Source organism: Bubalus bubalis, chromosome 10 (genome assembly GCF_019923935.1).
Source record: "Bubalus bubalis isolate 160015118507 breed Murrah chromosome 10, NDDB_SH_1, whole genome shotgun sequence".
Lineage (NCBI taxonomy): Eukaryota > Metazoa > Chordata > Mammalia > Artiodactyla > Bovidae > Bubalus > Bubalus bubalis.
This window is the reverse complement of record NC_059166.1, coordinates 37,696,406-37,711,686: the sequence shown is the minus strand read 5'-3', so window position 1 is coordinate 37,711,686 and position 15,281 is coordinate 37,696,406. Positions and strand designations below refer to the sequence as shown.

At 36.0% G+C, this 15,281-nt stretch overlaps 1 protein-coding gene across 7 annotated transcripts in view; it reads right to left on the bottom strand.

Moving 5' to 3' along the window:
* The window catches only part of PTPRK (protein tyrosine phosphatase receptor type K), a 623,130-nt gene that overhangs the window by 387,807 nt on the left and 220,042 nt on the right, over window positions 1–15,281 (bottom strand). For all 7 annotated transcript variants that reach the window (XM_045161947.1, XM_045161941.1, XM_045161943.1 and 4 more), the window contains exon 3: window positions 3,938–4,209. In XM_045161947.1, coding sequence (XP_045017882.1) covers window positions 3,938–4,209 — 272 coding nt within the window. The remainder of the gene's footprint in view (window positions 1–3,937; window positions 4,210–15,281) is intronic.

Here is a 15,281-nt window from a genome sequence, read left to right as displayed (position 1 = left end):
CAACACAGGTTCATCAATCACACCTCTCTTGTAGGAGTTGATAATGGGGGAGGCTATGCATGTGTGGGAACCAGGGATACATAAGGATGTCTCTATACCTTCCTCTCAAATTGGCTATGAACCTAAATCTGCTATTTAAAAAATATATAGTATGTTTCACAATTAAAGAAAAATGCTGAGCAGTTATTAAATCCAATAGAGTTCACGTTATTTTTTACTTATTCAACATAATGTTAACCTAATTTATGATAAACACCCACTGTAAGAGTAGTTTACTAGTATAAACACCTACGATAGAGTGTTCTAAACACTCTGTAGAAAACCCAGTGAGACAGGTACTGTTGTGATCCTCATGTTTCAGATGAGGAAACTACAGTCAAAGAGATTAAAGAACAGCCCCAAGGCTGTACATCTGCTAAATAGGAGAGTCAAGATTCACCTAGGAAGTGCTGGCCCCAGAGTCCATGGGCCCTTATCCTAATCTTCCAGGTAACCAAAATTCATTATTCAAAGAATCACTTTTGCCTTTATTTCACAATTTCATGTACTTTTTTTCAAATCTGAGGTTTCTTGAGGTTGAAAACTAGTAATCAAATTACCACATCAATCTTCTCTTTAGGCATCTGATAAGATGGAATCTGTGGGAAGGGAAAACCATACCAAAGATATATTGTATCTTTTTCAGATATTTAGTTCAACAGAAAAATGGAAAAGAGGACTGGCTTGTAAGGACCATTGTTTTCACTTCCAGGATTGTGATTTTTTATACAAAGGTTATCCCATACTATTAATAATTAAAAGTAGTAGTATTCTCATCCTATTTTTGATTGCTTCTGTTGTTATTATTAAAGTTGGGTGAGAAGGGGTTGTACAAGATGGGTGGTCAGATACAGAATGGTTCAAGCAAAGAAAGATAGGCATCTTCACCAGACAAACAAAAGAAAAGGCAGTTAGAAAAATGAGAAAGTTAAAACAAACAAACAAAAAAGGTTAAAGAAGTCCAGAGAGTGTAAGATCTCCGGAGAAGAGAAGTTGAGAAAATTGTGGAACCAAGGAGATCAATTTCTAAGAATATCACAATTCTACTTAACCTAGAGTCTGGAAAAATTAAAAATAAATGGTATTTTTTTAAGAATAAAGAGTAGACTTGTAAAATGGCACATTGCAATGGCTATATTTTAATTTTAAAAATACATAAAGTTTCTGCATTAAACAATAGTCAAAAGTTTTTCATGTTATTTCCTAATAGCAAAAATCCTACATAAATATAGTTGTTTCTAATAACTGATATACAGATACTACTAGTATCTGAATGACAAAAATTGATGAAAACATCAATCAAGTAATTTATTGAGCACTAAACACATGAATAAAAAATATTCTACTCTGTTATTTTCTCTCATTGATTGTTAAGTTTTGCAGGTTAAGGAAAAGGATGTGGAAGTAATCACGTAAGAAATCATCTCTTGCTCAAATTTTAGTCTGCAACAAAGAGACATTTACCCACAGGTTCTATGTATTTAGCAATCATTTTCTCAAAGAGATCCGCAAAAAGATCTCACTGGCCAGGTTGAAACTTGCACAGGTTCCTTTTGCACAGTTTTATTGAAAGTACCGCAGGTACAAGTAACCTAGGCAGCTCTGTCATGAAAAATGAGACTGAACAAAGAAACATTCATCCAGTTCTTGGTATTATAACTCAACATTAAAAGTAACATTACAGAAATCTGCACCATAAGGAAATGTTATGGGGGGAGGGGCTGAGGGAAGGAGGGATGGACTGGGAGTTTGGAATTAGCAAATGCAAACTATTACAAATAGAATGGATAAACAACAAGGTCCTACTGTGGAACTATATTCAGTAAAGTGTGACAAACCATGATGGACATGAATATTAAAAAGATAAATATATATGTATAACTGAATCATTTTGCTGTACTGCAGAAATTAACATAACATTGTAAATCAACTATATTTCAATTAAAAATAACAAAATAAAATACAAATTACAAGTTGGTAAAAAAAAAAAGAGAGAGAGAAAGAAAATGTTATATCAATGATTCAAAGATAGATCTTACCAAAAAATAGGAGAAAGCATAATGTATGCTATTTCTAAGTTACAAAAGATCAGCAGTATGATACCACAGATACATTATTTGTTGAATTTACCAAAATCTACCTCTATGGGTTTTTATTTCCAAAGATATAACTAACAATTTCATTCTTTTGAACTGTCTATGCAGGTAGCAAACAAAAATCAGGGTTGAATATAAGCAACTGGACTCTAGAATCCAAATTTTTAATATTTCTGCTAGATTTGTTATCTGAGCTTTAACTTATTTTAAGGAGGCTGAATTCATTGGCAGCTTTATTTTGCTAAATCAGAGCTTTTTCTTTTCAGTGTTGTGTTAAGCTCCAGTCACAGATTATAAAGAAATTAGTATAAAGACAATGTGCTGTGAGGTTGATCCAGCAATGACAGCCATCAGCCCACTGTTGTCAGAGATGAGCCCATTAATCTTGCTTCAGTGCTCTTAGCATTAGTTTTACACAGCTCCATCCACTCACCTACCACATACGCAGCCCTCCCAGAGCTGTGCGCCCTGAAGAAGCAGATGGCTCTCCAGGATTGCTGAGAAACATCCTTCTGCTCAGGAATAATGGAATCAGCTAGCACCTAATAAGAATCCACTGAAATCTTCATAGACACATAACCCTAAACGGAGAACCTTACCTTTACAACTATAACTATGAAGTAAGAGACTTTTAATAAAACAAACAAAAAATCAATTCAAAAACAAAGCAATTAAAACAATGGATTGATTCCCTCGCCCCTCTTCCCAGGAATAAAGAAAAGCTTAACATGCTTTTTTTAAAAGCAGAAATAAAACTGTTATTACCTTATAAATTATTCACCGATGATAATAAAAATATACTTTTACATAACCCATCTCTGTTAAGCTCTATAATAAGATACAAATAGGCAAATCTTTTAAAAGTTTAAATTCCAAGATCTAGCACAGAAGTGAATTTTCAGGAGAGGTAACTTTCTGTTACCAGGTACTGAACCTCACATGAAGATTACTTAACAACTTTCCAAACTGGTAAATGGACTTTTTTGGTTAAACCATATAAACCCAGTCACACAACTCACAATGTAGGTACTGACACTATTCATTGTTTACTCATAATTTCATCAAGCATTTGTGGGGAGTGGAATCCAAAGGCCATGTTTAGTTGGTCCAACATATGGACCACATTTTTTGTTGGTTGTTTTTTTTTAATGGTTGGGCTGGAAAAGCCCTGATAGGTCATGTACAGAGAGACTTTCGAGTCATAATGAATAATTAGACAGTCAGGTGGCAATGGGATAGAATGAAGCAGTCACTTAGTCACTAGAATGAAGACTCTAAACTCTTACTGAAATCCTTTAGTTTTACCTTGAAGCCAGAACTCAAATTCTAGGTGAGGTTTTGTTTGCTTTTTTTTTAACTTTATGTAACTGACAAAATATTTTAAAATTATTGAAGATGCCTCTCCTTAGATAACATATTTCATGAAGCCCTATTTTATGTTTATTTTTTGAATATTATTTTCAGGAAGTTATTAAACCAATCCAGTCTAAACATTATGCTCAACTCAATAGGACTATTTCTTCCAGAACAGAGATACAGAAATATGTCTGTCAGTAAGCAGCTCTTCACCAAACAACCAACAAACTTTGTACCTAAACTACCTTTTTCCATATGTTGAAATATCTTCTGTACTTTGAAGATTTTGTGCCAATGTACTTAAACATTTTCTCCAGAACAGTGGTGGAGGAGGACTAAAGAAATCACCTCTCATCCCTATGGGGCTAGTATTTACCTCTAAGTATTATATACACAGTGAGATCCAAGGACATCAAATCATGAACTAGAAAAGAACAGATGATTACCTGATATTCATTGGGCCAAAAGGTGCTCACTGCTAGCTCAGCCCGAAGCCAATCTCTACCCGTGAATCCAGTCACATTCCAAATTGGATTGGCAAGAGGTCCTTTATTCACCCTAACCAGTATGTTCAAAGTGCCAGGATTCAGCCCTTTCTGGCTGTATAACAGGTAACTGAAGTCAATACAATGAGTGTCGTTCTCCTTCATTGTAGGCAGCTGGAGTCTGGCTTTTTCTCCAGGGTCATGATCTGAAGAGTCCACTATCATATAGGAACCTGAAATGATACCACGTAAAATAAGACCAAATAGATATATAAGCAAAAGGGAAAATATAATAACAGAAATAAAGCTAAAAATGATACCAACCTATTCTGAGTATTAAATTTAATTTAAAAAGACTATGTCTTCCAGAACAGAGATATAGAAAGACATCAAACAAGTGAATAGATGAACTGAATTCATAGTGGGTAACAGACATTGTTCAAAGTACACAACATGTACAAATTAATATACTCTCCACAACAATCTGTTATTATTCCTATTTTACAGATTAGGAAACTGAGGCACAATTTGTAACTTAAAGTCAAACAGATCATGCAGAGCTGGGTTCAATCCAGATTCCCACCCTAAATTATCTCTACTCTTGCTAAACAAAGGTCTTTTAGCAAACAATCAAAGAAATGTATTATTGGCCTGATTTACAGAGGGAGTGTATTATTCTTTCCCCATTCATAATTTTAACTCAGAGAGAGGCTACGAGTACAGATCAGAATCAATTTCTGATCTCAGATTCCAAGATCATCATGTAAGCAAGTTGTGTGACCTTTTGCAGCGTACTAAGAATTCTGGACTTGCTCAAGGAATAAAGGATACTTTGCAATGTAAGTGTGAGGACTGAAGTGTAAAATGCCAAAATTTCTAGAACTGAGAATCTGACACAAAGCAGATTCACCTACTTGGAGCCTCTTCCGCTAAGTTGACAGCTAATCACCACTTATATTGTCCTTGAATCTGCAATAGTCTCTATGGTCTTATAGAGCTTCCAGATACCTGGTTTGAAATCACTAATTTACTCCACTACCTTTGGCTTAATAAATATTCATTTGGAAATCTAACAGGAGGAGGAAAAGAAGATAAAGAATCTCAACCTCCCAGTTCCTCATATTTCCACCCTCAAACACACACTCTTTGTGTGGCAAGCAAAGTCATACAGAGCTAAGTGTAAAAATGGGATTTGAACATTAACTGCTGATATTAGTCCAAGGAGCTTTAAAAAAAAACAACTACCAGTTTTTCTCATGTCCCTGTGGATGTTAACAAAGTCATATATTACAAAAATGTAAATATTTACATTTCAAGTAATGATACCCATTTATCACACTTAAGGTAGAACACAAATTTTATTGTAAAATATTTTTCCCTAGGGTGTAATTTTAACACTCCCCCCCCACAAAATGTATTATATGTAGTGTTACAGAACCCACAAGGGTTACACTTTGACCTCTCTTCTTGACAAACCTGAGGAATTAATCAACCCTCTGTGTCTCCTCCTTAAATCATAGTAACTGTTTCCGTGGCACACTAACCACTCATTGACTACCCGTCAACCCAGTTCAGTTAACCCTCAATGTACAAGTTCAAATCATAGCACATAGGAGGGCTTCAACTATTTTAAGAAACCAGAATTTCAAGATTTCAAGTCTGACCAATTCCTGGTCAATGGGTATTATATGGTTCAGAACTTTTGTGAAGATTTCAAGTGATAACACTGTTAGTTATTTAAGCCAAAGACAGAATAAGCTTACTATAGTGATCATCATTGACATTACTTTCCCTTTATTTTTCTCAGTTCTCTTTTCTTGTAACCCCCCGCTCCCGATTTTCACAGATTGCACATTCATAGAATAAACTATCCTTGTATGTTTTGAAGAAATTATGTCCTTTTCTTTCAAATAAGATATTCTGGATCCCAAACCAATTTATAGATGCAGGATGCTTCTGTTCTTGGTTATACTCACATTCTACAGTCCATGGCTGAACTACAAAGATGTCTTTCAAATTCACCACAGCAGAACAGATCAATTATGGCTTTTAAGAAGGACCAGATCTGAGATCTTAGATAAGTGACTCAGTGTTACTGGGCCTCAGCTTCTTCACAAACGTAGTGACCTATTTCTCCATGGCTATCAGTATTTTTTCAGTGACACATTATGGCATTAGTGGATTTAAATTATTTTTACAACTCTGCATCAATTATGACTTCTGTCAATTTTCAAATAGTGCTCTCTAAATGACTTATAGGCTTTCAAATAATTATTTTCTTCCATTATGAAATAAACTTTGAAATAAAATGTTTTGTCTCACATTTTATTTATATAGTATGATATTTACCATTAAGACCATTTAGCCATTTTCAGCCAGTTGCACTTTTAAGCTACAATAATTTTCTTATTAAGAAAATGGGATAAGCAAAGTATATTAATTTGTAGGAATTCCAATTTGATCATTAGAAGTCACAAAATAAAACCTTGCCAAATTGTTTCAGCATTTCAAGGACATTCAATGCAGGCTAAATAAAGTTTTAGAAGTGTTGATATTTCATTTTTATAAAATGTTTCTGCTAAATGAACTTCTTTCACTGTAGCCTGACTATTGCTACATTTTCGGAGTGCTATGGAGTATCATGCATTTATTTCACAGTTCCAAAAAGGAAGAAACAAGCAGTAGCATCAAAAAGCCATCTAAATCCTTCTGCCATCTGACTTCATATTAGTGGCAATTTGCCCTGTAGGCACCATGGAGGTAGCTGCCTGTTTAACCCAAGATTCCCTTCCATCATCCCAAACACAGAGAACACTATGCTGTTCTTATCAACTTCTAAAAATTACTTCCACAGTCTCCCAGAATAACTGGCTACCAAGACATAGAATCAACAAAGTCTGCACTTCCTCATTCTTCACGTTATAATTTAAGTGTATTTACTATTGTTTAGTTATCAGCTAACTAATCCCTCAGATTTCTAATGAGTTTAGTTCTATTCAGCTGTAATTTAGCTATCTCAAGGCTTAATAATGAAACATCTGTGTGCACATAGATATAATGTACTAATTTTAATAAACGTGACTTCTTTAGTGTGGCCTTACAGTCTCTTGAGCAACAGAGTTCTCAAATATATCATTTAAGACAGAGAAAGAAAACATAAATGCTTATAATTAAAACTTCTAAAAAGTAAAAGCTTTCTGGAAAGCAAGTTGCCAATGAGAATCAAAAATCTTTCAAAAGTTATATGCCTTCTGCTCTGGCAATTCCAAATCTAGGAAGGCACACTAGATAATCATGTGTATGTACAAAGATAAAGGCTTAAAAAAAAATTCTCATTTTCCTCATTAAAATAAGGGGAAAAAAAGTATTTAAAATTCCAGTAATAGGCAATTTGTAAAATTATGATGAAAGTTTGATGAACACTTATGCAGTCATTAAAAATTATATTATTAAAAACATTCAATGGAAAATACAATATGTTAGGTAAAATAAACAGGTTATAAAATATACTCACTTATGAAAATATATATTTATATTAAATAAAAACATTGGTATAAGTGAGTGGGTGTATTCATATATGAACACATAAACATGTAGATACAATTGAAAGAAAACAAAAATGCATACAAAATGTCAACTGTATTATCGGGGCAGGGGGGTGCTGTACTTTGTCTTCTGTTTTATTTTCGTTCACACATATTCACTGAATGTTCTACGGTAGGCATGCAATCGATTTGTACTTTAAAGCAAGAAAGACTACATGAATGCCATCTTACATGAGGACCATCAAATGGATAATGATACTTAGGAAATAAACACAGAATTTGTTTTGTTTTCTTTTTTTGCCTTTTAAAAATTAATCCTATTTGTATCCCACAGATTAACAGCTTCTTGGCTTTCAAAAAAAAACAATACAAAAACTAGGACCTTCTTATTTACTTCAATTCATTAAAAAGAGAGGCTGCAAGTACTTAGCAGCTTTCACTTAGAAAGCCAAAGAAAACAAATTCCATATTAATAAACACCACAGTCCAAAATCTAGATAAACAATGTCCTGCGAATTTTCTGTATTAATGAAAATTTTATCTTTATGCTATACTTCTAGGAAAAAAACATAGTAACAGAGAAAATAGGATTAACTGCTAAGAAAATAATGAATGATAAATAGATTTCTACACTTCATCCTAAACTTCCTTCCTTTATATATATATATATATATATATATATATCTCTTTCTGAACACTAACAATATTTTCATTGTCACATCTTATTCAAAATCCATTGTATTTTCCCTGTAAAGTAAGCAGAGAGAAATTTCCACTTCTCTGCTTAGTACTAACCACGTTCCATGATCTTACCCAAAGTACTACATCTACATTACCTTTCACTACTTCTCTTCACAAACCAGCTTCACCAACCTGACAGAGCACTCACTGTTCTCCCCACATATCACGCCAGTTTCCTTCTCCAGAATGGGTTCAATCTCTTATAAGAAAGCCTCCCCTCATCTTAGCCCCTAGGCAATTATTACACTATTCTTCTTCAGTCCCAGCCCACCCTGACCTTTCCCTGCCTTTGATATACAGTTTCAGCCTTTCGTGTTCTATCTCTTAATTATACACTGCCTTTACACAAATCTTAAATAATTTACATAGGAACATGTATATCTTGCAAAAGAGTAATAATATTCTCTTAGGAAGTACATGATTCATTCAAGAGTCCAATCAAAAGAGAAAAGCCATGCAAAAAAATGTAACAGCAAAGTACAATATAAAGAATTATTAACTATAAGAGGGTGATGTTGTTGATCAGTTGCTCAGTCATATCCGTCTCTTTGCGACCCCATGAATTGCAGTATACCAGGTTTCCTTGTCCTTTACTATCTTCTGGAGTTTGCTCAAACTCATGTCCATTGAGTCGACGATGCCATCCAATCATTTCATCCAAGAGTATAGAGATTTTAAAGGTATAAAGAGAACCCTAAAGGATAACCGCAATAACCAAGGAACAAAAATGTGGAACAGGGAGAGAGACTGCTGAAAATCAGACTCGCTTAGAAGATGTGGTTGCAGCCCCCTGGGTGGTGAAGACTTGGCTGAGTCACTCAGGCTAGAGCTGTTCCACACCTGCCGCCAAGCAGGAAACACTTGCAGGTTTGGGGTGAGCTGTGTAAATGCTGGGGACAGCCACAGAAAGGTGGTCACCAGGCCAGCACTGGGGCTGCAAGATCTCTGAGACACTGCAAGCACTGGGAAACTTTTAGCCCTGTGGGACCATCAAGAAGAAACTAAAATAGAAACACAGCTCAAGCAAGAGTTAAAAGCTCCTTTCCACTGAAATGCCCCCTTGGGGCCCTCTACTGACAAAGATAACACTGTGCTAGTTTCAAAGGAGAAATGCTTAAAGAGTCAAGCTGCGCTCTTACAGAACAGATAATAAAGGACAGTTTAGCACTGCTCAGCAATGAACTGACACAACATCTGGCAAGGACCTAGCATATAGAAATTCAGTGAATACTAGTTGGTTGGTTAGTTGAATGACTGAATGAATGAGGAGACAAAGAGACTAGCTCTTAAAATATAACTGTTGAGAGTGTACCAACTCTACTTATATGTGAGATAAATTATCAGAAAACCTCAGAACAACAACAAAAATAAAGCAAACAACTGGAACTGATTTATATTGCTTCCAAACAGAATCATTTGATGAAAAGAATATATAATGTTTGGAAGTACACACTTAACATTTTGATCAGAGTCACTCGACTATATATATAAAACCTTCTATTAGAGCAATGGTTCTCAAACATGTTAGTCTTAGGATCTCTTTTCCATTCTTAAAAATATTGAGAATATCAAAGAGCCTTTGTTCCTGTGAATTCTATCAATATTGACCATAGTAGAAATTCAAACTAAGAAATTTCAAAAAAAAATTGTTAATTCAGTTAATATTAACAATAATAAATCCATTATATATTAACCCAAATAAAATATTTTTATGAAAAATTACATTTTGGTAAAAAATGGTATAAAAGGAGGCATATTTTTGCAAATCTCTTTAATGTATGACTTAACAGAAGATATCTTCTTCATTCAATCTGTTGTAGTATCAAATATCATGTCGCCTCTGAGAAATTATACCATACACTCATGAGAAAATGAGAAGAAAAACAGGGTCATTATGACAGTAGTTTTGACCTCACAGATGCTCTGACATGGTCTTGGGGACCCACAGCAGTCCCTGGAGTACATGTGAAGAATCACTATATTTTAACATGCATAATTCTTTTCAACTCCATGCTTATAATGAGAACCTTATCAGCGTACATATTTATACTGAATCTACTCATTCAGTTGCTGCATGGTATATAGACGTTCTTTACGAAACAAAAGTCTTTACTGAGATGTTGGATGTCTGGAGAATAAAAATTGAAAAAATTGAATATTTTTACACCAGTATAAATATAAAGGGTGTGTTAATCAAGGTTCATGAGAGAAAGAAATAGATACACACACACGCACACACACAAAAAGGTTTATTGGAAAGAACTGGCTCATGTGATTACAGAGGCTGAGAAGAACAGACCCAGGAAGAGCCAACTGTATAGTTCTAGCCCAAGTCCAAAGTCTAAGTAATGTTCTATCTTAATAAGAAAAGCATGTTTGTGTGTTCTGAAGACCATTTTGAAGAGTTATCAAAAGCTACCAAAGCACCAACACACTGTGCAAAACAGTTAGTTCTTGGCAGTGAGTGAGGTTTTCCCAGTAGAAACAAAAAACATGCCAGAAACCGTTGATGTGAAAAAACTAAAAACGCTGAACACTAATACAGTTTCGTGCCCAGCCAGCTTCAGAAGCCATAATCAGGACCACAAGAAAGAGAACAGTGACAACCGAAATCACAATTTGGCTCCCAATCCATCAAGGATGATTTTTTTTTTCTTTGTTGTTTAAGATTAATATCCCTAAGCATTTATGTTGCCATTACTAAACTGAAGGCAATGTCTTGCTTTTCACAATTTTTTTCAGCTTCTCATTTCCTTTCATCAAGCTTCTTCTCCTCATCCCATTTTGCTTCATCTGATTAGGTGGCAACATAATATAGCAAGTTACTAAAACTAAGAACCTAGAAAGCAGGTCGATCTTTCCCTCACTTTCCTCTTGTACATCACTAACAATCTGTATTGCCTCCAAACTGTCTCCTCAATCCATCCAACATTTCTTCGCCTTAGCTGGTTCATCCAGCTCCCATCATTTCTCAGGAGCACAACTAGAATAGACTCCTAACAGGCTTCATGAATTCTACATTAGCAGTCCTACAACAGTTTTCTACAGGCAGCCAGATTTTCCCAAAACAATTCATCTTTTCTCATCTCCACACTGTAGTGAGAATTAAACCCAAACTCTTCACTCTAACCTATCAGCTTCAGTACAACCTGACCCCTGCCTTCCTCTCTCACATTATCTCTTACCTTCTCATCCTCAGCATGCTCCAGCTACAGTGGACTTCTGCTTTTTAAAAATCCAAGTTTACGTCTGTTATCAGTGTTTTTACACCAGGTTTTCCTCTGCCTGGAATAATCTCTCCTCAGCTGGCTTATTTTTATCGTTCAGGTCTCAGCTCAAATACCACCTATCAGTGAAGCATTCCCTGGTCTGTTAATAAAGTAGTTCCTTCCAAGATTCCTTCTAACATGCCATTCTTTGTTATTGCCTTCATAGCCCTTGCCATTTACCGAATCCACTTTATCTGATTGAAAAACTCCACACACACATTAAAATCAAACTTTATCTTGTTCATTCAAAACTCTAGAATAATGTCAGGAGCCTTCAGCACGGAGTGGAAAATTTATGACATCTGGCAACAGCCTATTTGTGCTTTCTACTCACATGTCTGCAGCACTTCCATAATGCTCTCTTACGTACCAAATGTACCATATCGATCAGAGCACCCCTCCAGCTCTCATGCAGTCTTTTCAAGATCAGAAACCTCTTTTTCCTCCTAGCACTTAACAGAGGAATTCTGCACAGGTAAAGTCTTAGTGAACTCAACTAAAGCAAAAAAAAGAAGAAGAAGAAGAAGAAGGGGGAAGAAAGCAAGCAAAAAGATGAAAAATTTCAAAAGTTATAGCACTACTGTTTTTCCAAAGACAAGAAGGGAGAAAAACAGTAAATCTGAAATAACTTTAAACAATGTTCTTAAAAACAAAACAATGTTTTCAATACTGACACTTCCCTCCAGAGATCCCATGATTTTGGTAAGGTTGATGGATGTGCCCTCACTTTTGTTGCAGTCTGTTATTATTTTCTTCAAACATCTATCTAACTTCTATTATTTCTTTTTTTTTAACTTTTTATTTTGTATTGATACATAGTCAATTAACAATGTTGTGATAGTTTCAGGTGAACAGTGAAGAGACTCAGACATACATATACATGTATCCATTCTCTCCAAAATCCCCTTCCTTACATGGTGCCATATAACACTGAGCAGAGTTCCATGAACTATACAGTAGAACTTTGCTGGTTATCCATTTTAAATACAGTAGAGTGTACATGTCGATCCCGATATCCCTAACTATTCCTTCCCCCCATTCTATTACTTAAGATAATGTCTTCCACTAAGTTTGTTTCTAAAAGTCAGAATGAGGCACACATTTTTAAAAATTACATTTGTCCCCCAAGCTCCAACACAAAAGAACTGAACTTGCAACTTCACAGGATTCTAGTCCAACAACTTTGTGTGTGTGTGTGCTTAGTCGCTCTGTCACGTCCAACTCTTTGCGAACCCATAGACTGTGCCCATCAGGCTCCTCTGTCCATGGGGATTCTCCAGGCAAGAATACTGGCATGGGTTGCCATGCCCTCCTGCAGGGGATCCTCCCAGCCCAGTGATCAAACCCAGGCCTCCCATATTGCAGGCAGATTCTTTACCATCTGAGCCACCAGGAAAGCTCTGTCTGTTTCATTGTCTGAACTTTTTTATCCACATTATGCAGGAATAAAATTTCTCTTAATTCCTGAGTAAGGGCTTTGTGTTTGTTCTAGGTAGCTATCTTACATTTGAAAATAAAATGTATTTTATCTTCAAGAACAGCATCTAACGTGTTTCTAAAACACAGAATTGTACGAAGATTTCAGATGAAATGAGCACAACATTTTTCCTTCTTGGGACACTAGTCACCTCAGGAAGTTTACCTGCTACACATTAAGATCTAGAAACTGGGCCAAACACTGTACTACAGTTTTATCTCCTTCCCCTACTACATCTTAGAAAGCAAAAGCATGAACCCAACTAGCTCTTTGACCACCTGAATTTTAGTTTTCACCTCTATTATACAGAAAATCTGTGCAACCTACTATTAAAAGTGTGAATTAATTACCACCTACCCCACCTTAAAGGCAGGCAAATTTTACAACCTGCTGTACTTTTCTCATCAGGATTTTTTAGGATGCCAGTTTCCCCTACCCACTATCACCCATCTCTTCAACTCTCTAGCTTGGGCAAATGATTAAACCTTTCTCTGTCTTGGTTTCTTTGTCTTGAAATGCCTAAAGCCCTTAGGGTACGCTGTCAGGACCAAATGAGACTGTGTCTATGATGTACTAAACCACACTGATTAGGCAGATCCTTAATATGTGTTCCTTCAGTCATATTCATTCCTTTCTCTGTTAAATAGTTCAGAAAATGTATGAAAGAACATTTTCAAAGGTTAAAAATGAGATAATGCTAATGAGTAGTAAACTTAAAAACTTCCAATACAGAGACAGCCAAACCTTTCTCCACCCTTCCCTTCACAACTCTACCTAACCCTTTTTATCCCCTGTGAATCAACCCTCCTTCCCAGCTCTCACCTTCCTATTTCTTTCTAATCTCCCCCTTTCGCTCTTATTATCTTTAAAATCTGGTAAATATACACAGGAAACACATATACACACCTAACCTTAGCAACAGTTATAAAAGGATAAATAAGTTCAAGATTTCTTGTAACAAGATTGGGTTTCCCAGGTAGCACAATGGTAGGGAATTTGCCCACCAGTGCAGGAGACTCAGGAGACAGGTTCAAATCCTAGGTCAGGAAGATTCCCCTGGAGAAGGGAATGGCAAGCCACTCCAATATTCTTGCCTGGAGAATTCCAAGGACAGAGGAGCCTGGCGGGCTGCAGTTCCTGGGGTCGCAAACTGCTGAACACAACTGAGCACGCACACACACATGTTGGAAGATTTCTCCAATTTCTGAAATTCTGGCACTCCTGCCATGGCTCTCCAAGCTGTGGAGCTTCTGTATATTATGTGGTACTGAAATGTTTTGAGAAGTAGCTGCTAAAATGAAAAGCAACTTCAGAGAGAATGAATACAGTTGAATTTACCCCAAAAGGCAAGAGAGTCTTTATTCTAGAGCCAATTTTGTCATCATCACTTGCCTTCTCAAAGGAAATGAGACTAGAAAGAACACTGAAAGGTATGAGAAGGTAGAAGTGTCTGGAAACTGCCTAAATATATTATCAATTTCAGCCTGTTGTCTGGATATACCTTAATTCTACTAATAATGAAAGACCAGAACTTAAGGTCAGTCCAGAATGAGTGTGCAGTATTTATTTATTTCCATATAAATGGATATACCCAAAGACAAAGTACTTTCCTCAGTAGTCACTGTGTGCCTAAAGGGTACCAAAAATCTATTTAAAAATTTTAATACACCATATATCAGGAGAACAAGGCTTTATTTTGACTCAAAATTAGTAATGAGTCAACAACTACTCCTGAATAAGCAAATGGCAAAAGATGATCAATTAGAGAAGAACTCAGGTTGAGTGAGATTTCTCAGCTGAGTTCTCAGGTTCAAGGATAATCAGTCTACAAGAGTTCCAAGTTGCTGCCTTTATTAAATTCTAAAGTTCTAAATTTCCCTGGTAGCTCAGTTGGTAAAGAATCCACCTGCAATGCAGGATTTCGAGTTCAATTCTAGGGGATAGGCTACCCACTCCGGTGTTCTTGGGCTTCCATGGTGGCTCAGGTGGTAAAGAATCTGCCTGCAATGCGGGAGACCTGGGTTCGATCCCTGGGTTGGGAAGATCCCCTGGCGAAGGGACTAGCTACCCACTCCAGTATTCTGGCCTGGAGAATTCCATGGCCTGAATAGTCGTAGGGTCACAAAGAGTTGGACATGACTGAGCGACTTTCACTTTCAAAGTGAAATCACAATAGGAGACAGTTTATAAAAGATTTGAAAAAACGGAATAAGATTTATTCTACTCTCATCCCAAGGAAATCATGTTCCTATCTATGAAATGGCAAAAAAAGA